This window comes from Agelaius phoeniceus, chromosome 2 (genome assembly GCF_051311805.1).
Source record: "Agelaius phoeniceus isolate bAgePho1 chromosome 2, bAgePho1.hap1, whole genome shotgun sequence".
NCBI lineage: Eukaryota > Metazoa > Chordata > Aves > Passeriformes > Icteridae > Agelaius > Agelaius phoeniceus.
The window spans coordinates 83,627,087-83,651,256 of NC_135266.1; the positions used below are offsets into that span (position 1 = coordinate 83,627,087).

Sequence of the window (24,170 nt, forward strand, 5' to 3'; positions counted from 1 at the left end):
CTTCCCCTTCTATACAGTGACAAAATCAGAATATTGAATTGTAGTCTGGAAGAAAAATCAGGAAGTCAGGATGGTGCTGTGCAAGTACCAGATATTGTGCATCATTCCTTGTAATGTGGCTGGACATACAACAAGCTCATTGCCAAAGGCAGGGCCTAGAACAATGCATATTCCAGGGATGGGTCATGTTGGAATTCTCCAGCTCCATGACCAGTGGCTGCAGGTACACTGTTACCATCACTAGACACGCATCTGTCACAGAAGGAGGAGTGCCAATGTTTTAGCTGTCAAACACAAACCCATGGCACTACCTGGCATTTGCAGAGCAATGAGGGAGGGGAATCACAGAATCACAGAGTGATGGAATCACTCGGTTGGAAGAGACCTTCAAGATCATCGAGTCCAACCCATTCCCTAGCACCTCAAATAATCCATGGCACCAAGTGCCACATCCAGTCCTAAACACATCCAGGAATGGTGACACCACCACCTCCCTGGTCAGACAGTTCCGGTACTTGATCACTCTCTCCATAAAAACTTTTTCCTAATATCCAACCTATATATCCCTTGGCCCAACTTGAGGCTGTGTCCTCTCATTCTGTCAGTTGCTGCCTGGAGAAAGAGACCAACCCCACCTGGCTACAGCCACCTTTCAGGCAGTTGTAGAGAGTGATAAGGTCACTCCTGAGCCTCCTTTTCTCCAGGCTAAACACCCCCAGCTCTCTCAGTCATTCCTCACAGGGTTTGTGTTCCCAGCCCCTCCCCAGCCTCGTTGCCTCCTCTGGATGTGCTCGAGTGTCTCAAGGTCCTTCCCAAACTGAGGGCCCAGAACTGGACGCAGCACTCAAGGTGCTGGGTACAGGGGAAGGGTGCCCTCCCTGCTCCTGCTGGCCACACTGTTCCTGACACAGGCCAGGATGCCCTTGGCCTTCTTGGCCACCAGGGCACTCTGCTGGCTCATGTTCAGCCGGCTGTCACCAGTGCCCCCAGGTCCCTTTCTGCCTGGGCACTGTCCAGCCACACTGTCCCCAGCCTGTAACGCTGGAGGGGGTTATTGTGGCCAAAATGCAGGACTCAGCACTTGGACTTATTAAACTTCATTTTGTTGGGCTCTGCCCATCCATCCAACCATTCCAGGTCTGTCTGCAGAGCCTCCTTCCAACAGATTGACAGACGGTCCCAGCGTACTGTAGTCTGCAAATTTACTGATGAGAGACTCAATCCCCTCATCCATGTCATCAGTAAAAATATTGAAGAACTGGCACAGAGTTCAAAATTTCACTCCTAACACAGCAAATTAAGCTGATAGCTCTTGCATAACTGTAAGTGTCCATGGAAAACAACTTGATAACCATATATTTTATCCTGAATTTTAACTCTGGATAAATATCAATTCCATATTTCTTACTCAGCCTTCTCTCTGTGACACTAAATAATTCCTGCTCCTCCTCTGCCAGCAGGGTAGAACCCAGAATCAGGCCAGCACTCTAGATGAGGCTGCAGTAAAACAAAATAGCAGTCTATTGTGTCCTTACACAACACTGATATGAATACAGCCCACAGTGGAAAGCTCTTTTTTTTGCAACCACATTACCCATCCATTTGTTTTCTTGTGTGATCCACCTCAACTGCCAGATGCTTTTCTGCAGTGCTATGGCTAAATTATTCCCTGCTTGTACTCATGCCTTTCATTGTCTCTCCTTTGTCTGTGCTGAATTTCATCTTACTGATCTTACATTGAGTTTTGCTCTTATCCCTTAAAGTATGTGCCACCTCAGACAGCCTTGGCAGCATGGAGCTGGTGCCTTCTCTTTCATTCTTGTGTTATGCTTGCCCTTCTCCAGTCCCATGGCTCCTTGCCTATCCTCTTACAGACCTGCAGGTAAATGAAGGGCTGGTGAAGAGGAACACACCTCAAGTCTGACACAGGTTTAACCCCTGGTTTGTGCCCTTGGCCAGGCTGTAAACCCCAAGAGCACCTGAGGATGCATGGGACAAGCCAAGCTGTGTGAGTGAGTCCCCAGTGAACTCATTGCACAGGTTGGAGCAAGTACACCAAGCACTGGCAGGGAGTCCTTCGTGGTCCAGCACAGAATCCCACGTGTGCCAGTCTGAAAGGTTCAAAGCTATGGCTTGTTCCTTGAGATAGCAGGATACAGTGGATGACAGGTTTTAAAGGCACTCTTCCTACTTCATCTCATTATAAATAATTTTAGAGAACAAGCCAAATGTAGACTCAAGACCTGTGTGGTGCCACTTGAGGCTGTACCTGAAAATAATAAAATACTTGAAGAAGTTTATACTCACATCAGAGGCTCCCATGATTTGGGCTTAATGAAGATAGCAATGGGATAGAGTTGTGCAACTTGTAGTCGTTTGATAGCATTTCCTGACACATCAAGTATACAGTGCTTGCCCTGTTGGAAACAGATGAGCATGTTTTTATTTTTGCAGACTTTGCTAAAGATAGGAAGCAAATCTATGACACACTGCCCTGGAATGGGGCCATTACTGGCACACTAGGGCAGGAGTAGGCCAGGGTACAGGTTCCACTATGCTGTGTTCTTTCCTTTGCTTTGGTGCCAGTATAAATATGCACTGGTGATATGGGAACAAACTTGGGATTTATTTTTTACTAGGGTGAAATTTGCAGGGGCAGGAGGATTTTCATGAGATGAGGAAAATCAGTTCATAAAAGCAATAGGATGTCCCCATCCTAAGTGATTAATTCAGTTCTTGTTTACGTCAAAGCCTCCCTGTGTCACCTGAAGCAAATAATTTAATATTTCTGTGGTTTGTTCTTTTGCCTCTGTGAAAGTGATTTAGTTTATCTGCTCTCACAGAGAGTAGAGGCTGTTTTGAGGAGTACTTGAGGCATTGTGTTAGAACCCTGAACCCACAGCACTACATCCAAGTACAGACAGTGCCAAGGATGATGTCATTCAAAGTTGGAGACTCCACTAGTGGAGTCATTATAAAACCTATAAATATTAGGATGCCATTTTGCAGCTATTTTATATTTTTGGCAGAGAATCATGTCTGAGACACAATGTGGAAACAAAGCAGATCATGTTGCACCAGCAATAAAACTACTGTCAACCTACCCTTTCTGCCACAAATCTCACAGACTGGACACTAGTTCCATACAAATTATCATTGTACTGCCCAGCTTCTATAAATTTGTGCTCTTGGATATCTTTTTCCATTTGTTCTCTTGAAATGACAAAATGATAATCTCTCCCATCCACTTCATAGTCACGCTTTGGCCGTGTGGTATCTGCATGAAACAAAAGACCGAAGATGAAGAAGTCCGCAAAAACATTTAGTGCAAAAAATGCAGCCATGGTTTGCTCAGTGGAAAATGCTGGGTCTGCTCTACATGAGGGCACTTCACATCCGAGAGCAGATCTCTGGCTACTACATATTGTTTTTAATGGAGCTATGCCAATAAAGCTGTCTTTTTGTAGTAATACCTTCTGATGTTTACCTCCAATCAATACAGGCTAAAATAAAATCATGGTTTAGCAGAATTCCACTTTCTTCAGCAGAATCACACATAAATCTCAAATATAAAATGCATTTCATATTTTAAATGTTATGTTATTACTGTGATAAAATGAATTGTGATCTCAGCAACTCAATTTAGCCTTATTTATAAGCCTGATTCTGTTCTCATCTCTAGTAGTTTTAAATTAGTGTATTGCCAGAGACAACCATTTAAAATGGAGTACAACTGCAATTAGGCACTCAAATAAACAGCAAGTTCTAATTGTCCAAGATATAAATACTCTCTTTAATTCAGGGTCTAACATTGCTTTCTGATTCAACAGTTTATATCTCACACAAATCACAGATTATTGTGTATATTTATTGGTGGATGCTGTGCAATTGAGTTGAAACTTTTACATTTTACTAGAATTTCAAACTTTTCAGAATTTTTTTCTCAGACATTCACAACCTTTAAAAAATGGTTTTAAATTTATTCGTTCTTTTTGCCTTTTCTGTCTGATGAAAAAATTACTTTTGAGAAACCCAACTGTGCATAATTCATGGATGCTGCTCTTGTAGAAATTTACTTAATGTGTGGCACCAAGGGACAGCATTCACTCAGCTGCAGGACTAGGAGTAGAATCATACTTACGTGGTACACATGAGCCAAACTTATCAGGAAACTCAGATATCAAATCATCGTTGATCCGATCTTTCATAGGACCCAGAATAATAACCGGCCTGGTGTAATTAACTGAAAAACAAAAGGATCACATTTTGATGGTCTTACCACAATAATAAATAAATGCACCCAAATATCACTAACCAGAGTTGGTGTCTCTACATATGAAGGGAAAAGTCAGGTGCATATTTTATTGATGAATATTTTATTTCTTGACATGAAAAAGGGGAATGGAATGAGTACCACTGCAGAGCTCTGTGATGGTCCATGCACAAGTCAAATGACTGTTTAGAAGCATTAGATATATTTACTATCACTCAACAAGGCCACTCTCAAATGCTTGCAGATGGACTCTTCCATGAGGCATGGAATTTGGTATACTGTAGCCTTTTTTTCACCTCAAGTTATATGAGTGCATCCTCCATTAAACCAGATGGATGTGCTCCCATTTTAGGTTGCCTTTCCATATGTTTGTCTACCCTGGACAGTGGCACATATCACAATGAGAAGCAAAATAATAAAGGCTTTCTATGTGACAATATTGCAATAAGTCTAGAAAATCTACATCAGTATTTTGTAGACTGATTAATTTTCTGTACTAGTCCATGAGAATGAACTGGGAAGAAGAGTCTGGGAATGTTAAGAAGTGCTGGCTTCCAAGGAATACCACAACATCAGGGTTTTTTTCATATGAAAATAGACTGAGTGTCCAAGAAAAGGAAGCCACAGTGAATCTGGGATTGGCAGAGCAAGGCTTACTGCTTTGCTGGCCCCCAAACTCTGAAATGAAACACGTAAGGAAGAGTGATAGAAAAGGAGATGAAACTTACTTTCCTGTCTTGTGACAGGTTCATAAGAAAGGATGCAGTCCTCTTGGCCTCCTGATGAGAGAAGAAAGAGAAGAGATTGAAGCTGATGAGTAACATGTCAGGTACTTAAGTTTGATAAAATGCTTCACATAGAGACAGACCAGGTTCAACACTTCTATCTTGATAAGCCTCTCACCTGAACCATTCCAAGTCCATTAAAACTTTCAGGTATGGACACAGTTTTTTTCTTCCCCACCCTCCCCTTCCATATGTTTCAATTCTATTTACTGAAGTTGGACTTTTTTATTGATGGGTAACATAGCTTTATTTGTCATTTGATACCAGGCTGTTTATAAGGATAGTGCAGCAATTAAGATGCAATGCTTTTCCTATTGTTAAGGCCCTTACATGTTGCTGCAGAGTAAATCAACAGGCTACCTAAACAGAACAATTTTTATGTACAGAATAGATATATATTTTGGTTGATTGTCCTTCAGTGCATAGCTTTCATAGTCTAGTGTGTTCACAGCCTCACATCTAGCTATGAGCTATTTTCTGATCCTTATCCTTTCCCTGAACACAAATCACAGACTCACAGAATGGCTGGGGCTAAAAGGGACTTTCAGTTTCTGGAGATCAGCTAGTCCAATCCCCCCCTGCTAAAGCACCTAGAAGAGGTTGTACAGGATCATGTCTAGGCAGGTTTTGAATTCCTTCAGCAAAGGTCTCACAGCATTGTATTGTATAGATTTGTCCTCCCTATGCCCTTTCAGGACAGTGCTGTTTCCTCAAGGTGATATTTAGGGGACTAAAGCAGAGAAATTTGCCATGAGAAACAAGTGGCACTACAGGGTGCAGGTGTGCAGTCCTGATGCACTGCTATTCTCCCATCCAAGGGAGTGAAAGAAGAGAGGGAGGAGGATTCCTCACCTAAAGCATGAATAATTCCTGCTCATTTCTCTTTCTGGGTCACTGTCACATACTTGGTGCCACATGAGAGCTCTGGCAGGTTCTAAATACAAATTAGCAAATTTTAAAATGATGACTTTATTTTTGCTCAGTTCAGGGTTAGTCTCTGAGAAGATCCACAGATGGGTGGAACTGACAGGACTAACTCCTGCCTAGCAATGATGCTGAAGCAGCAGTGGAGAGAACCTAATTTTTAATAAAAGGAAGAGATTAGAAAGCATTTGAAGATAAGGCCACATAACATATGAGGAGTGTGGACAAGGGATTTTCTTTTCTGTTTGCAAATGTTTGATATTGTAATCACTTTTCTTTGGCTTTTTGCAAAGTTGGAAACCTAGAATTATTATTATACTTGGTTTTATGCATCACATGTATTGGTTTCCCTTAAGGTTCTCAGTAAATTTTAGAGGTGATATAGAACTGGGACATCTCATTTCTCTGGACATGAAAAAATCCACTTTCTAGGGTGGACTGGGATGCTCCTGCACTGTCTGTCCTCTACTCCACAGGAGCCAAGGCTATACTTTTCAACAGCCTGAGAAAGTCAGTTTTAGGATGGGCAATGAAGCCATCACATACCAAGCAAATGGAGGGGAGCCTGTTTGTATAAATACCATCTTAAACTTGATATTTGTTTCAATAGCAAACAGATCCATAGCAGGAGTTTCATTTCACTAATTTCAGAAACCTGAGGCTTGAGTGCTTATGTCAAGCTAGTCCCTAGATACCTTTTGGAGCCAATGGCTGCCTACAAATAGGCAAGTGCTTATTCTAAGACATGAGTCATCTGACTTATTTTACCTGTCTACTTTGTGAGGAGAGAAAAAGTCAGAAGCCTGAATTTATCTCCATTGTCCCCTAACAGCATTTAAGCAGCAAAGCCAGATGCAGACATCTGCAGTGAAACAGCAGAATCTCATGGGAGTGACAGTGTCAATAGCAATTGGAGGCAAATAGACAATAACTCTGAAACTATTGTTCTTTTTTTTTTGTTGTTTTTTTTCCTTTCTGTGGACTAATACTTGGCTTTGGCACAGATTTATAAACAACACTGATAAGCCAGCACAGATTTTACTTTCTTTTTTGTCCAGTCTCTGGCAGACATGTTCCCATGCTAAAGCTTTTGGTATATCCACACTCTCTGTAGGGTATGGGCTAGGGAGAAAAATGAGCCTGTTTTACAGATGTCTTTTGAATCTGTGGCCAGATTGAAGGCAAAGAAAATTTCTCCAGCCCACTAAAATTGTGCTGAAGTTTAAGCCATTAGAAAGTGCAGCAGTAAGTATGGAGAAACTTTGAGGCTGACTGTGATACACAAGAACTTAAAGATAGACATCTTCCTCAGGTAAGGGTCTTCAGCCCTCAGTTCCAGACTCAGCATGGGAGTGTGACTGGGGAAAAGCTGCACCATTTCCACTATTTTTCTTTTCTGGAAAAAGGACTAAGGAAGCTTAAATTTCTAAGTGAATAAACTCCTGCCATGTACTGTCCAGACAAAATCCTGTAGGCCCTCAGAGGCTGTTTTGCATGTTAACTATAGCAGATGGTACTCTTTAATGATCTCCACTCGGTCAGTACTGCAAGTAGTCCATAAAGCGTTAAGTGTAATGAAGAGCTCTAGAGTCAATCAATATTCAGGTTGCTATAACCTTGTGATGGCTTTGAGGTGTAAGACACAGTGTGAAATCCATCAGGACACAGGCTCTTATCATTTGCCTAAGCCTCATTTAACACCCACATTAACAGCTTAATTAGCACAGGTTAGCTGTATTGATCTGGAAAATCTTTGTGACATTTAACAGATAAAACAAAATGAGAAAAAAAAGAAAAAGACCTTTCTGTAGGATTTTGGTATGTTCCCCTGTTCTTCAGTAAAATCCCATCAAGTCAAAAAGAGAAGAAACTAAATAAAATAAGGGAATGGAAGAAAAAAGAGCGGAAAGTTTCCTAAATGTAATACACTTATGGGTAAAATTATTGGAGAACTTTCACTTTCTCTGGACCACTCCCTGCTTCCCTTTGCTCTGGGTTTGGTGTTTTCTCATGCTTGGGAATAGAAGAATAACCTGGAGTATGTTGTAACTCATAACCTCTATAAACTGGGCAGCGAGATCCTGTGCTGCCAGATAAATTTCATAAGGAGTCTTAATTTAATCTTTTAAAGGGATTTTATAGGGTTTCAGATGGGTAGCTCTGAAATGGACTTAGTGTGATGCCTCTGTTTTTCCTTTTTGATTAGATGGCAGAGAGCCTGTGAAAGTCTCAAACCCAGTTTCATTGCAGACCCGCTAGATATCAGGCATTTTTCATGTAATTGATAAAAAGGCCCCATTTCCTACTGCCTTTCCAGAGCATCCAGGGCTTCCACAGGTCTGGTGTACCTGCACCCATTGTGTGGTAATGGGGTGGGAGAGCTGCTGTGACCTGCCATGGGGCAGCCTCCATGTAAACACCCTCCCTAACCCAGCAACCTATGCAGTGGAAATCGGTAGATTTTGGCATCCTATTAATGCCTGTGAATGAAAAAATCTGAAAAGACATCTAAGTAGATAAATTAAAAAAAAAGTAGTACTAATGAAGACAGCTAGAAATTATTTATGATTTTTAAAAAAATCAAAGAGAATTTTTGGTTTCATTTAAATGGTTGGACTACTGGTGGTGGTTACCATCAATACACACGTGGAATTCTTGTAGATGAGCCAAATAATTTAATTTTCAAGCTCTTGTCTAATTTTGTTGCTCACGTGGATTTAAAATCAAAGAAGGCTTATTTTACTGCCACCATCCATTTAGGTATTGGGATAATGTATGAATTATCTGAACTGTATTTGCAAGATCTTGGTGAAATCAATTTCTTTTGCACAGGCCACACTGGACAATATCCTAGCCTCTATTTGGTTCAAAATCCCTCTGCTGGGCTCTATTTTTGTGAACATATGATTTTTGGAAATTTATTGATGGATTTTTTGGAATTTATTTGTGAAGGCATGGAAATCCAATATGTAAAATGATCATCAGTTGTCTGAGCATGAACCAAAGACTCAAAAGTTGTCTATGGGCAAAGATCAATACAGCTGTGTGGGTATAAAATGAGACTTCAATACTTGTGCCAGTTTGAGTATACCTGAATAATACAGTAATTCTGGGAGCCAATGCAAGTGTCCTTATTAATCAATAACCTATTGTAATAATCAAGACTCCTTTAACCTTGTTATGCATCTTCAAATCTCATTAGAAGAGTGACTTGCTGATTTGCTGACAGAAGGTAAAAGTTTTTTTCCTATCACTTTTCCTTATTTTTAACTTTTAGTTATGTATTGCCTCTCTAGGTAAGTGGTGCAATCACAACCAGTTATGCAATTAGACTAAACAGATGCAACAATGTGTGTGTAATTTTGATGACAGCTGTAAAAACCTTTACTGAACTATGTGTATGAGTGTTACAACACATATGCAGGAGAGAGACTTGAAATTCATGCCCATTATGAAAATCATGTCTCACAAAATAAAAACTGATGAGTCCATGGTAAAAAATCTGTCCTTACAAGCTTGATTTGAAAAACAAATCAGAACATTTTAAGTTACAGAGCTCAAAATAAACTTTGAATCATGTTTTGATTAACTGGTCCAGGGATAAGTCAAAATTGGCTGTGTGTGTCCTTATCACAAAGAAAGAACAATTTTCTAGACCAGGACTTTATACACCACTCTGCAAACTTGGCTTTACTGCTGAGAACAGGAACAAATAAACCAACACAGACTTCATAAGAGCGTGGCTGTGTGATTCAGCAGCAGCTGTGCAGCAACTCATCCCCTTCAAGATCAAGCCAGCATTTTTTCCTGGCCCCAAAATACTATTATTTATACAGTGTTACATTCTACTCTCAGATGTGTCTGTGGTTTGCCCTGAAATTAATGGAGCTGAAGGTTATCTGCTGGGAAAAAGAATATCCCACTGTTGGTTCCAGCCCTATTTTTTATAACAAACCAAGTTAAAAAACTGGCAGAAGAAATCTGGTTTACTTTTTGCCACTTCTTGTTAGTGGCTTAGAAGTGGTCAAAGAATTTTCTCTTCAGACCACATTGGAGGACTTTCAATTATATTTTTGAAGCAAAAAAATATCTGGCTTCTGTTTTTAACCCTGCAGATATAAGCAGTACTTAGCTAAATACTCAAATTTTTAAGAAATGCATTAAAAAAAAAAATGAACACATTAGAATATCTCCTAGAAAAAACACAGTTGATTTGTGACCCCCACCCTATTCCTCACTGTCCAGGTCACAGCCTGGACATTTCTCAGAATCCTTCAATATTGCTGGTTTGGAATGGTTCTAGGAATGATCAAGTAGTACAGGTTTTGACACCAGCTACTTTTCACTAAATGGTCATCATGAGAAGCAAAAGTTAGAGAAATATGTTAAAACAATTGCCAGAGACCCACTAGAAAAAATGCAGAACACCTCACTCTGGACTCCAACTGGCTTGTTTTTATAGGGATATATGAGAAAGTCTGCAGGAGAACACCCTGCATTTGCCAGTCATTTCTTGCCCACACCTGTTTTCTTTGTTTTGGCCAAGGTGTGAATTGATGATTTCATAGAATCATGGAAGCATAGAATCATTTAGGTTGGAAAAAACAAGTCCTACTCTGCCAAGTCACACTAAACCATGTCGCTGAGCATGTCATTTAAATCCCTCTAGGATGGTGAATTAACCATGTCCATAGGCAGCCTGCTCCATGGGCAGCTCCAATGCCTGATAACATTTTCAGTGGAGAAATTCTAATCTAAATCTTCCCTGCTGCAACTCAAGGCCATTTCCTCTTTCTGTTGCTTGTCACTTGGAAAAAGAAACTAACTCCACCTCACTACAACCACTTTTCATCTGCTCCTCAACAGACTTCTGCTCCAGACCCTTCCCCAGCTCCTCTTTGCCTTCTCTGGATGCACCCCAGCCTCTCAGTGTTTTTTGTTGCAGAGAGGGGCCCAGAACAGAACACAGGATTTGAGGTGTGGCCTCACCAGTGCCCAGTACAGGGGACAATCCCTGCCCTGCTCCTGCTGGCCACACCAGTGCTGATCCAGGCCAGGATGCCATTGGCCTTCTTGGCCACCTGGGCACTGCTGGCTCATGTTCAGCTGCTGTCAGCCAGCACCCCCAGATCCTTTTCCACCAGGCAGCTTTTCACCCAGCCACTCTGCCCCAGCTTGCCACAGCTCAGAAAGCAGTGGGGCAGGCAACCCTTTCCTTCCTGCTAATTTTCTGGGGTAACAGAAAAGAAAGGAGGCACAGGGACAGGATCACAACCCCATGAAAACCCCTTGATTCCTTCAGTGGTTTTCTATTTGCTCCCCATTAATTTTCCAGCTTTACTTTTTTTCTCCTCTGCGTGTCACCAGTATGCTCTATGTCACCAGTGCATAGTTTGAGGGCTAGATGAGTTTCCAAGTCAACAGACATGGTGTCCTTGCAAAATAACTTGCAGTGCCTCACCTTGAACACACAAACTCTCCTCAATGTGACACTACATCACACTGAGAAACAACCCTGCAACATGGCTGGGTCGAAATGCAGTTAATACAAACTTGGTTCTGTGGCAGTGGCTGATGCTGAGCTCCATTCCCAGCTACCCAGAGGCAAACAAGAATAGCAGAAACAGTAACTGCATGCTGCCTTCCTCTGCCAAGGCTAATCATCTGGACTTGGGAGGACTTTAATTCTCCACAGGAGATATGCTGATGTACCATGGCCAGGTGGAAATTGAACACAGTCAGGTTAGACTTCAGGTGCCACCATGGCCATTGGAAACAATAATTTCCATGTGGGAACCACAGCTGCTAATTTGTCAAGGTCATGCCTTCAAATATCATGTTAGCGCACTCCAATGAATCCTTAGCAAATGAAATCGGGCCCTTGGGCACCAGGTTCTGTATTTTAAAGCCTCCCTCATTTGGCATAACCTAAGATGGGCTTCCTCTGCTTCTTAATGGCATAGATATCCTGTGGGCAGAGAAGAAATCCCTGCCAGCATCTTCTCCACCAGGCAGAAGTTGTTGGAAATACCAGTGAAGTGTGGGAAAATCCACCCAACAGGATGCTGCTGGAGTGAGAGCACAGCTTGTGCAGATGGAAACCACTCTAGAAGGAAGGTGACTGCCATGGGCAGCTGTTGCTCCAGCACTACTTTTTCTTCCAAGTATTTGTGTTCCAGCTAAGTTTCCCAAATTGTTTCTATTACCTTTCTTGCACCTTAAAAAACACACTTTATTTTAAGCTATTGCACCGCCAATGAAGGACTGGCTACCTGGCCTGTCTGATGATCAAATTTGGTAACAGGCTTTTGTGGACATGCCCCAAATATTTGGCTGCAGCTGAGCATTCCTATTAAGGCTGCTGTTTGGGGCAGTTCATCAATCCACATTCTCCTCTGGGCTTTTACCCTGAGCTCTCCCTGAAATATTCAGGTCTGGATGAGATTTGACTTGTGCAAACTTTTGAAAATGTAACCCTTTGATTCATTTCTGATTGTAAAGTCAGAGAAAGAGCATCTTAAATCTCAATATAAATATATTCAAAAATAAAGTCTGCCTTTCCTCCCAAGTGGAGGGAACATTAAAAATAAAACAGTTCAGAACTGGATCTTGGCAATTCAAGAGTGCCTACTATTTTCTTGTGACTCTGGCAATTGCTTTCAAGGAAACCTTTTCAATACAAGAGAATACAAACTAATTTACCATTTCTGAATAAGATAAGGTTAGCTGTTTTGCTGAAACAAACCAGTGTTTATCAACAGAGCTCAACTGCTGTGTTATATCAGGACTAGTAAACATGAGGTATGATACCATTGATTACCTGAATGTATGTGGGTGCTTAGCACAAGTGCTGAGTGACTGGTGGAAAACTTGATTTGTTAAGCAAATGGCTTGAATAAATGAAACAACTGGGTGATCTAGCAAGCACTCTGTCATTTTAGTTATCTTTTATTACATTTCTAGTCATTTATTTAGTGCCTTGGTTTTTTTCTGTTTTTCAGAACATCCAAAAAACAGTGATATTTGTTAAATTTATGGGCATTACTAAGAGTTACCGAGAACATACAATCTGCCTCTTGGTTATATGGTCACATGGAGTCTGTAAATCCCAGCAAATCAGATTGCAGGGTTGGGACCACCCACCTACATGGTATCAGTGACATTCAGTGGCAGTGCCTAACCAGTGAAGGTCTATCTTACCTTTTTTTAAGACTGCAGTACGAATTAGGAAATCTGTACTGTCAAAATTAAAGGCTCAATAAAATTTCTGCTACTGTTTCTTAGCCATCCATACAGGCATGCAGAAATGCAAGTAAAAATTGTGACCTTGTAGAAAGGATGCCTCTTACAGATTTGACTATGGCTGTGCAGTAACTTTACTCTTAAAAGATCATCAAGAAACTTCCCCCCTCTCACTGAAATAAACTTTTGTCACTAAATGAAATAATCCTGACTTGCATATGCTACCCAAAGCCAGGTTTAGTTTTATGTCCCTAATACATCATAAGTAACAACCTTTCTCCCTTCTCTTATAAAGTTTGCCAGTTTTCTTTTATAGCTTTGTACTCAAGACATGGTCATAAATTTGAATTCCAAGCCATTTGCTCCAGTGATCTTTTTAACATTAACAAAAGAGTAGCAAGGAGAGAAACAAAATAAAAGAAACAAAACAAGCAATGCAAAATAAAAGGACTCTAATGAAAGCAGTAACTTACTGTAGCTACTTTCACTATCGCTGGCATTAGAAGAAACATGTTCTGCAAGAACAGTACAGCAAATTAAAGAACATAACCAAGCACCACAGAGCTGCAGAAACTTAAAAGAACTGCCACAGTCATGCAAAGGTAGTTATGCAGAGCAGAAATAAAAGCTGTGCAGTGACATCACCTGAAAATGCTCAGATATTTTAAAGAGATAAAATGAAAGCTTTCTCTCTTGTGGCATTTCAGAAAGAGACTGTATGTATTAGCTACTGATATGTGCCATGGCAAAACTATGTCTCTTTGTGATAGACAGTAAATGACATCTCTGATAACTTCATTTCAATGTATATTATGATCAACTTGGATCTCACTTGATGTCTTGAGCAATTTATTGAAATCCAAGCGTCTGCTCATATTCTGCACTATCAGTGATGTGCATCATTAATGCATTGAAACTATTCCTGCTAAACTTCTAGCCTGTGTCTGTCTTTAATCACTATGCACTATCCCAAAGGACTGTGCACAGTGATTAACAGATTACATGACAGTTATTTTGGTATGAAATATTGTAATTGTATCTATTCTATCCTGTCCAAAAGGGGGAAAAAATAAAAAAGACAAAGCCAATGAAAAACCTAAGGAAAAAAAAAGGAAAAAGTCTTTTTCCAGACATTGTCTAGCCTCAGGATTTGAGCTGGAGTTTGAAAACCTTTAGCAGACCAGTCTGGATGGGTGAACATGAATATAAGAAATATCATGATGGGTCGGTCTTCTGGTTTGTCAAGTCAGGTGTCCTGTTTCTATAACCATGTTATTGAAAATAATTCCAAAACTGTAGTCAGCAGACTATTTATGGACAGTAAGATCATGCTATATGCTCTCCAGGAGGTCTGCAGGACCACATTAAACAGTTTTTTTTCTGGTAGAAAGGCTGATTACTTTGCACCTGAAAGATCATTTGGCAGTTGAAACTTTTCAGCTGGCCCAGCACATTTAGAAGCCAATGGCATAATGGCTTTACATCTGGGAGCACCCTGGGCCAATGAGAAAGACAGGAACTGTGCCAAAGTTCTCTGCAAGGTGCTGCCTTTTGTCCATGTACCAACCTAATGGCTCAGGGTTCATAGATTGGGAATGATGGGGCTACTGGAGCAGCAAAAATGAGAAGGGATGATATCTGATAAAAACAGTAATGGGAAACCTTGATCTTGGGCTTAGGAAGAAGCTTTTAAAAATTCAACTCATATTTTGAAGAAAACAGCATAATAACTTTCAGACATTTCATAGCAAGTTAACAAGGATTATCTCAAAATGATGTGCTATACAGGACCCTGAACAACTTTATTTAAAAATAACAAATATCCTTTTTAGTAAGAACCGTCATTAAAAATCATGTCTGAGTTGAAAACGAACAAAATTTGGATTGGTAGGAATGTCTAGAGGTGTACCAGTAATTTAAAACTAGGTGCAATACTAATACAGGCATTACAGCCTATGCAGTACCCCGGTGCTACTTTGTTCCATATCAATTTGCAGAATTCAAATAACTTTCAAATGGTTGGATGTTATGGACGATTCTCTTTGTAAGGACACATATTCAGGAAGGTTGTCAGATCTGAAGTATTTTACTTTTCTCTAGCAAGGAAGGATCTGCATTTGTTGCTAATGAGCTGCTATGACACTTAAATGATCACAGAATTGTTTAAATTCGGGTGGCAGTGACATTTGCTGTCTATCACTGACAAAACCAGTCTTGCAGAACTGTTCTTCCTGGTACAAGAGATAAAGCTTTCATCTTTAAATTGTGAGCCACTGCATGGCATCAAGTTAAACCATTAAAATGTTCCTTCAACAATTCAGTCAGGAACAGAATAATCTCCAAAACTGTGTGCATGGATGTGCATTCCTGCAATTAAAAAGCACACACAAAACAGTCGGCAATGCAACATTAATACACATTTTGCTCCAATTACTTGGTGCATAAGAAAAGGAAAAACAACTGAGGAACAAGTAGCCAAATGCATGCAAGTGGCATTTTGTTTACATTATTTAGCTCTGGATACAGAATTTAATATAGCTATATATGTGGAAGTCAGCAGCAAATATTTCATTCTATACAGTTTTTCTGGTTCACATTTTGAGGAAGAAAAATTGTTTCTGAGCAATTATCTGACACATTATACACTCTGCAATGCCAAGTCTTGAGACAGGATTGCTGCATCAGAAAAAAAAAATTGATTAAGGTTGTGTGACAGAGAATAGGTTGCTAATGGTGAAAACTGGTCCAAAATTAGCTTTGGAAAATGCATGATCTTCTCTAGCCTGCAAATGACTTCTTCCATTTATAACAAATACTAATCTAAAAATTCAGCAGAGTAACAAACACTCCCATGCAAAAAGCTGAAAATGCAGAAGCAACAGCATGAGCTAATTTTCTATTGATCTCCTCAGGATGTGATCATGTTAAAATGTTTAATTTTCCCTTCAGATGGAGAGGGAGGGATTGTTGCTGAGAAGAACAGTCTAGGCAGCAAAACACGTTCTAGGTATGCTACTCTACGGAACTGCCATGATGGGAACAATAATATACTGTCAGAAACAAAAGGTGTTATTACAAAAGAAGTGAAAGTGTCTGCTTGATACACTGTATGTTATTTAATACCGTCATGCAGAACAGAACGATTGAAACATTTGTAAGGCATTCACAGCTGGGTAACAAATAAAACTCTATCTTGTGCATGCTAGGAGTGGAGGGTCCTCAGAGAAGAAACAGAAGCCAAAACAAAACAAAACAAAAAAGGGTTTACAGTGACCATTCCTGGGAACTTACTCAGAGTCTTTGTTCCATAACCGTCGTCACCTAATCCGGGGATGTCCTGCACGGAAGTCCCCAGAGAGAGCAATGAGAAAGGAAGAACAGCCGCAGAAGAGGAAGGAAGAAGTCAGTGGAGTTGAAATGGATACTACCATGACTGACCATGTTGATTGAGCAATCTGGATCCCTGCCTTTTCTTTCTGAAACAAATTTAGACCCATTTTCTATGGAAATTCACCCAAAGAAAGAGGCAGTGACTGTGAAACGTGCCTTTTGGAGCTGTGAGGAAGAAGGAACAACCAGATAAATAAAGTTCCAGAAAAGAAACTATCCTCACTAGATAAATTTAGGACAGAATTATTAAGAAAATAAAAGTGAGTATTTGGGCTTGGAACTAGCAAATATTTTTAATAATGCTGGTTCCCTATATAATTTAAGCAAGGAATAAATGCTTGTGGTGGTACACATTCCAAGAACCAGTTTAGTTCTTTAAGGTGTTAACATGGTTGCTTCCCTTAATAGTTAAACTTCCAGTGAAACTGCCAATGGAAATCAACTTGGTGAAAGTCAAAGGCAAAAAAAAGATTAGATATTTTCAAAACGAATTATTTTAGTATGTGAAAGAAATGTTTGCCTTATTTTGAGCCAATTCTGATCTGGGAATATTTCTGAGAGACAATTTTGGATTTATGACAGGTGTCACAACAATTTTGAGGAGCCATATTTCTGCTTCCAAAAGTTAAGGTCACTGCTTTATTCTTCTGAAAATAGTATTTCCAGAGATGGAAGGAGAAGCTGGATCCAAACTGCAGTCATACATTGGTCACAGTAGTAATACCTCTCCTGCCTGCCTATGACAGATATTTGCCTAGATGTGTGGGATACTGGCATCATGCGTGTCACCCATTTGTTGTGCTGCTGCATGTGACATCGTCTCCAAGAGGTTACTTACGTTCTGGATCACTTGTTTCCTGCTCACTCTGCTCCTTGCTCTTGTAGAATGGGAATTTTCGTGAAAAGATGAAGTTCTTTTTACGCTTGTCATTGAATGACTGTGAAGGAGAAAAGGCATGGGGCAAAAACAGGGACGTCTAATTGTTGTCACACTCATGCTGACAAAACAACTAGTTTGTAAAAGTGGAGAGAACTGTAGTGACTCAAATCAGCACAAACTAAGTGGCTGCAAAGAATCAGACGTGTGGTGAGGTCTGAAATTTGAAGGCAAAGCTCCTGAAGACTGGATCAGTTTGACTCCAGAGGTCTGAAGTCACAATGTGCAGCTCCTTACTTGGAAACTGTAGTGTTTGGCTTGTTTGGATGAAGGGCTACAGATGGTTCAGCATGCTTTGGGATCAAGGCATCCATCTTTAATCACAGCAGACTGTGCACAGAATTAATTAGCTGTCTGAAAAGAATAGGCTGTAATGTGGAAAGCAGAAGCCTTTGATTTGCTTATAGTGTGTGAATTCAGCCCTGTGTTAATTAACATTAAAATTCTTTACTGGTAGGTGCTGTTGATTTCATAATGTCTTATTTGGTCTCATTATTGACAACTTCTTACGTGTGTTTTAATGCTTCTTTCAGGCATAATGAAAAAAAAAACAACTTTGTTTTACCTTATAGATGTATATTTATGCATTAGGTTTCACTGGATATCCTTTTAGTCCTAAGTGATTTAGAAACGGAATTCTGCTGATAAGCAGGATTTCGTTGCATGTTGATCAACATATTTTGCTGTAATTCTTCAAATCAGAAATTAATATAGAAGAAATTGGTGTTTCTTACATGATAAAAACTTTGACTTCATAAACAGTTGCAAGGACTTACAGGACTATCCTGTGTAAAAACAGGATATGCCTACTTGGGACACTTATTTCAGAAACTAAATAAGGAAATAGGGTCCCTATAGAGTAAATTGAAAGAAGCTGGCATTCTTGAGGGCACACAGAGCTGCAGACTGATCTGTGCTGTCAGTCAGACAATGACCTATAATGTCTCTTATACTGAACATATACACAGGACTTTGCAAATGATGACTTCCAAGACAGCAGAGACCTTCTTAAATAATTTAAAGGACCAATCTCATGTGCTTGTCATTGCTCAAATTGAATATAACTAGTATTTGGCTCCAGTTCTGCAGTGGAATATATTTTGAGTCTTAGAATACAATTTCTTTCCTTACATTTTGAAATCATGAAATAAAATGTGGTTTAAAATATGCATTTCTGAAAGATGGATACTGAAAATCTGTTGAAATAGTTGCATACTCATGTCACGAAAGTTTCATACCACTTTTACATTTCAAGCATATTTAAAGTTTAGTAACTGAAAACAAAGAAAAAAATGCACACGTAGAATAAATGATCCATGAAAATCTCTCAGAGTATGTAAACATTCAATGTGAAATTAAAGTGGAGGTCATGCACAAATAATCCAGACAGCATGCAAATTCAAAACAAAGCAAGTATGAAAGAAAGCCAGAGGGGAAAAAAAAATAAGCACATGAAGGATTAAAGTAATCTATGGATGAAAGGAGGACTGACATGCTCATTACATCACTTTAATGACCTAATGGACATAATTAAATTAAAATGTGTTTTCTGTGATAATTTCTTTTACTTTTCCAAAGAAAGGAATGTAGCATGTTAACATTTCTGTTTGTGAAAATGTTGTTTATCATGATTTATCTGAATTTGACATAGTAATGCAATTGGCACTACACACTTTAAAAGGGAAAAATATATATATACAAACATTAACACCTCAAAAAGCAAGGGGGTTTTAAAATTACAATCACTTCATTACAGCACTTTGGAATTCAAGAGAACGTTATCAAATTAATAAATAAATATGCTGTGTTTCACAGAAAATATGAGAAATAACACTTAGATATTGTTTCAATTTTTCTCCCAATGGTCTAGAGCAAAAACTTCAGAAAGTACATTTTCACCAGAAAAGCATATATTATTTTCCCACTTCTGCATGATATAACAGTATACACCAAATTAGACAGATATTTTATACTGTTATATAAACTTTTTCTCCCTTTGCTGTTTCAAGTACTGGGTTGCTTTTTTAATAAGATACTGTTCCACTTCAATTTGGAAGACCAAAATCTAGCAATTCACAGCAGATGACTATCATGTGCGACTATGTCACTGTATTCACACCAGTAAAAAGCTTTCTTCCTAAAATATGCTGATCTAATTATATTAATATCCATAACCAAATATGTTTATGCATGTGATAATATTTCTATAGATTAATCAATGTGTATATTCATGTTAATGACCATATATACTAGCATGGTGTAGTCAGAGGGTTTATATTTTAAATAACAAAGAAACTGTGAAATATTATAAAACATTAAAGTGGGCCTGGCTCTGCAAACTTATAGAAATAATTAATCCTTAGTACCAACTGAATGAGCAGTTAGTTTAAGAAAACAAGTGTTTGTTTTCTTAAATTAAGTGCATGTTTCTTCACAAGGAATCAAAGACAAGAGCCTTGATTTTGGTTTTGTATGCAATATAAATGGTATCAAAGTCAGGCTGATGGTCTCCACCTTAAGGATATGAAATCCTGCTGACAACCCCAAAAAGGCTTCTTATAGATATCATGATTTATATCTCTAATGAATAGAGAGAGGGGGCTTGGCAAAGAAAGAAGAGGGAGACTCACACAGAATAAAACCATATTTTCTATGGTACACACCATGTTAATTCCAGATTTTGCTTCATTGGTGGAAGAGTAGAGACCAACACTGAATGTGCATTTTCTTTTTTAAGAAAGATCATGTGTATGAGGATCTTTGGCTAGGTTAAACTCCAAAACTCAGATGAATTTGAGAAATTTTATTTCAGTACAATGGAAACTTTGGAGCTGTCAAATACTCTGGAGCTGTAGGCTCCATATGCTTCTGGGAAGCTCTGAAATAGATGTAGGATAAATAAGACAGTTATTTGCCTACATCTCTCCACCTGATACAAAAGTTGCATGCAACTGGAATTGCAATTGTGATAGCAAGCTTAGCCTGATTCAACAGCATTTATGCAGGCAGAGTTTCTGAAAGTCAGTGAAAAAGTGCCTGAAAATGGATTCCTTGCAAGTTGCAGGTTTTTTGCCACGATAATGTAAAAACCTGTAATAGCAAATAACTCAGGCATTTCAGTGGCAGTGAAAAACCTGAACAAGAGATTACTTGTATATGTCACTGCCATCACACAGATCACCACTAACCTAGGCAACAGCAGTAGGAGGCACTTTAAACAGACAAGTGCCTAAGACTAAAAGGCAAATGAAATTTTCAAGTTGTTTGACAACAGAACAGTGACATCATTCACAGCACTTGATCTGCAATAGAAGAGTTTCTTCTCAGAAAAAATAGGGAAAGAAAGTGTTCACTCATGCCCTGAATCCTTGTTTGATACTACTTAAGCATAGACTGTGTTTTGAAGAAGCCAACAAAAATAATTGTGATGTGCCTGGTGCACTGTTGCTTGACCAAGTATCCCCAATTGTCCCTGGTTATGTAAGCCTGGGTTACACAGACCAACCTTCCCTGGTTGTGACAGACATTAAACCACTGTGTGTTTCTGCTTCTCAAGAATCCACTTGGGTACTATTTTTGTAAGCATCAGTTTCATATTCTAAATGTTTTTCCCTAGGCTCAGCAGCCATGAGTATGTTACTCATCAGCTAATAGGGTAGTGTTTTTGAAAGGAAATTTTCATGTAATATTAAATAAACAATCCAATTTCAAAATTTTCTTCGTAGTGGTAAACATCACAAAGCACAGTAATTTGATAGTTTTACCATACTGTAATAGGCAAAAATGTTGTTGTTTACTTTGAGCTTCTTCCCACATTTTTTTTTCAGAGTGTAGCTGATTCAACCCCTGCTACTTAGTGCAGACGGGATCTTGACACAGGTAGTCCTCCTTAGGCTTTGCAGAAGATCCTAAATATTTTGGGGAAAGTTTTTTTTTTTATGGTGGTTATGATGGTTTAACAAATTTATTTTCTCAAAGTGAATAAACTTCCAACTGCTTCAGGAATGCTTTCTTTTGCCATTTCATTCAGCAAATGCTAATCCTCAGTCATCAATGGGGAGCCAGTGTATAGGGACCACCTGAGAGAAAGCTGTTCCAGATCACTGGCTGTGAAATTCTTTTTTACAGGGTGTAGATGGATTTCATATACCATCTAATTTTAGGCAGGTTTGAGCTATGCTTTAACCTAGTTTTTATATTCTGTGATTATGTATGTCAGTTTTGTTCTCAGATTGGTCTAGCAGTGTATATGAGAAATTAATTTTACTGCTTCTTATCTGCAATGTGGTTTTCTTATTCTTCTTATTTAATACCTGATTTTGGCCTAAGCCAAATGAAAATCCCTCATGTACTCACCCTTCTACAAAAATCTACAAAATTTATTATCAACATTATGTCTCTGCAATCCTTTTCTCTAGATTTAATTGACACTTTTTATATTAAAGAGATTCATTTACTCATTTGAATACTGACTTTAATAAAAGATGGGGTACTCAAACACTGTTAAATCCCTATATTTAAATGTTTTAATTTTATAGATCTCTATAGTATATATTTTAAATCTCTCCCATCCTACCAAAAATTTGCACTGACACCAGAAACAAAATATTTGGACTGTAACATATACTCAGTGTTATTTCTCCTTGGAAGCACATATATCACTTCAGTGGTTTTATAGTGGGCTTTTTCTCCTGGCAATCCCGAGCCATGGTGAATTTGAAATCTCGGGTTAAATGACCTGACCAAGTCTAGAGGATTGCCAATGCTATTGAGCCATTCCTGCTTTCCAGATGTGACCCCAAACTTGGCCATGGCCTGGGCTCACACACACAGAAAGCACCTCATGGTGTCCCTGCAGACATGCAGAAGATAAGCTGAGGAGTTCTCAGTGGCAGCTGTAAGCCTGGCTGTCCAGGGATCACAGAGTAAATTCTCTGAGATGTGGATCTTCCATTCTCATTCTGCACACAGCTACATGCTAGCAAACAGCACTAGCCAACTTCCCTATGATTTTTTATGAGATGCAAGGGGAAGGACATCCCTACTCTGTGAAGTTCAGCCTTTAGTTTTCTTAGATACTTCAAGCCTGGGCTACAGTCATTCCTTATTGAATTTTTGTACCATAATCTGTTTTGATAAGTGAGAACCAACTGGGTGAGAAGAAGCTTAGATGAAAATAACTCTGCCTGCTTAGTTTTCTTTTCCCATGAAGCTGTAGGGAGATTTGGGTGTTGGCAATCCAAGATGAAAAAGTAAAAGCCTGATTAAAAACTCCATGATGTCTAGCTTCTCCAGACCAGGGTAGGGTGGCTTAGTGTTCATAAGTATGAAATTTTAATAGTTTTTTTTAAAGACTGAATTATTGCTTGTTGTCTGCCAGCAACTCAATTTTAATTCCTGAAAAACAACAGTTATAACCAACATAAACTACCAGGGGAGAAGAAAGACTAATAGAGTTTGAAGAAAACGCGTAAAATCAGTATTTCCAATTTTGCAAACCTCTATTTAACTTGGTGCAAGGTATGAGGGGAGCACTTTTCTATGCTAATTTGCATGGGTATGTCAATGTTAGCAAGATGAAACACCAACATAAAATCTTGCTTACGTGACAGCCAAAGTAATTTACACTTATCTGCAGGTTGTACACCATGATACAAGTGGGAAGGAATTGTTCAAACAGCAGCACTGGAATTGATAGCATGAAAATAAGAAAGGGCAAAGCTCCCTGACAGTGAAATCAATTTGGATGTAGAATAATCCACCCCAAGGGAAGTGAAAAGCCTAGATAATTTTTTCACATTTAAAACAAATCTGCTAATCTTAAGTACTGTGGGGAATAACACTGCAGTGCTTGGAGAGAAGGGGGTGGTGAAGGGAAAAGAGCTAAACAGCAATCCTCTCCCAGCCCTAACATCTGTGTTTCTGTGATGAGATGCTCACAAACGCAGCATCTCAGAGTTGTGCTGTGGACCAGTGTGGGCTTGGACCTAGCCAACCTCACTGCAATCAAATGGGAAGTGTGAAGGTCTTCCTCTCCTTCCTCAAGTCTCCAACTGGAATCAGAAAGTGTTTTTGACATTGTCCTAAATGTTCCTCTATGCTGGTCAATATTTTTTCCTGACAAGGGACTTTCCCACTTGGAGCTGATGTATGTTATTCATGCATTCAAGTGCTGTGCACTTGTGCAAGTGCAAACTACTGCATTAAATGGACCATTGCACAAAATAAGTTGCAAAAAGACCTTTATTACTCTTACTTTGTTATGGAGTAGTGGAGAAAGATTTACAATACCTACATGCCTTCAAACTGTACTTATGGAAAGAGAGTTGGACAAGATAATCTTCCGAATTTCTCTTTTGAGTTAAAGGAAGAGTGACTGGTATAGCAGGATGAATTATGGCAAGGGTCTGGCTCAGCAGACAAATCATACCAGGTTCTTGGTTTCAATTGAATACATTGATTTATTTAGGCCTTACAGGTAAAATTAAAACAAATTAAGGCACGGGCAAACAAACCCAAAGTCAGTTTCTAAGGTTTGAGGTTTGTTTAGGAGGTGAAGCTCCCACATCTGGCAGTAATGCATCTCACAGGACCAGTCTCACAAGCAGGATATCAAGTT

General features: G+C 39.2%; 1 protein-coding gene across 30 annotated transcripts in view; it reads right to left on the reverse strand.

Moving 5' to 3' along the window:
- The window catches only part of DLG2 (discs large MAGUK scaffold protein 2), a 983,885-nt gene that overhangs the window by 9,001 nt on the left and 950,714 nt on the right, over positions 1-24,170 (reverse strand). For 22 of the 30 annotated variants that reach the window (XM_077174030.1, XM_077174027.1, XM_077174032.1 and 19 more), the window contains 6 exons: positions 17,453-17,552; positions 13,698-13,739; positions 5,002-5,052; positions 4,142-4,243; positions 3,105-3,277; positions 2,308-2,417 (listed from right to left, as the gene is read on the reverse strand). In XM_077174030.1, coding sequence (XP_077030145.1) covers positions 2,308-2,417; positions 3,105-3,277; positions 4,142-4,243; positions 5,002-5,052; positions 13,698-13,739; positions 17,453-17,552 — 578 coding nt within the window. Of the gene's footprint in view, positions 1-2,307; positions 2,418-3,104; positions 3,278-4,141; positions 4,244-5,001; positions 5,053-13,697; positions 13,740-16,515; positions 16,562-17,452; positions 17,553-24,170 lie in introns of all 30 variants that reach the window. The other 8 variants (XM_077174034.1, XM_077174033.1, XM_077174028.1 and 5 more) reach the window with 2 other exon arrangements.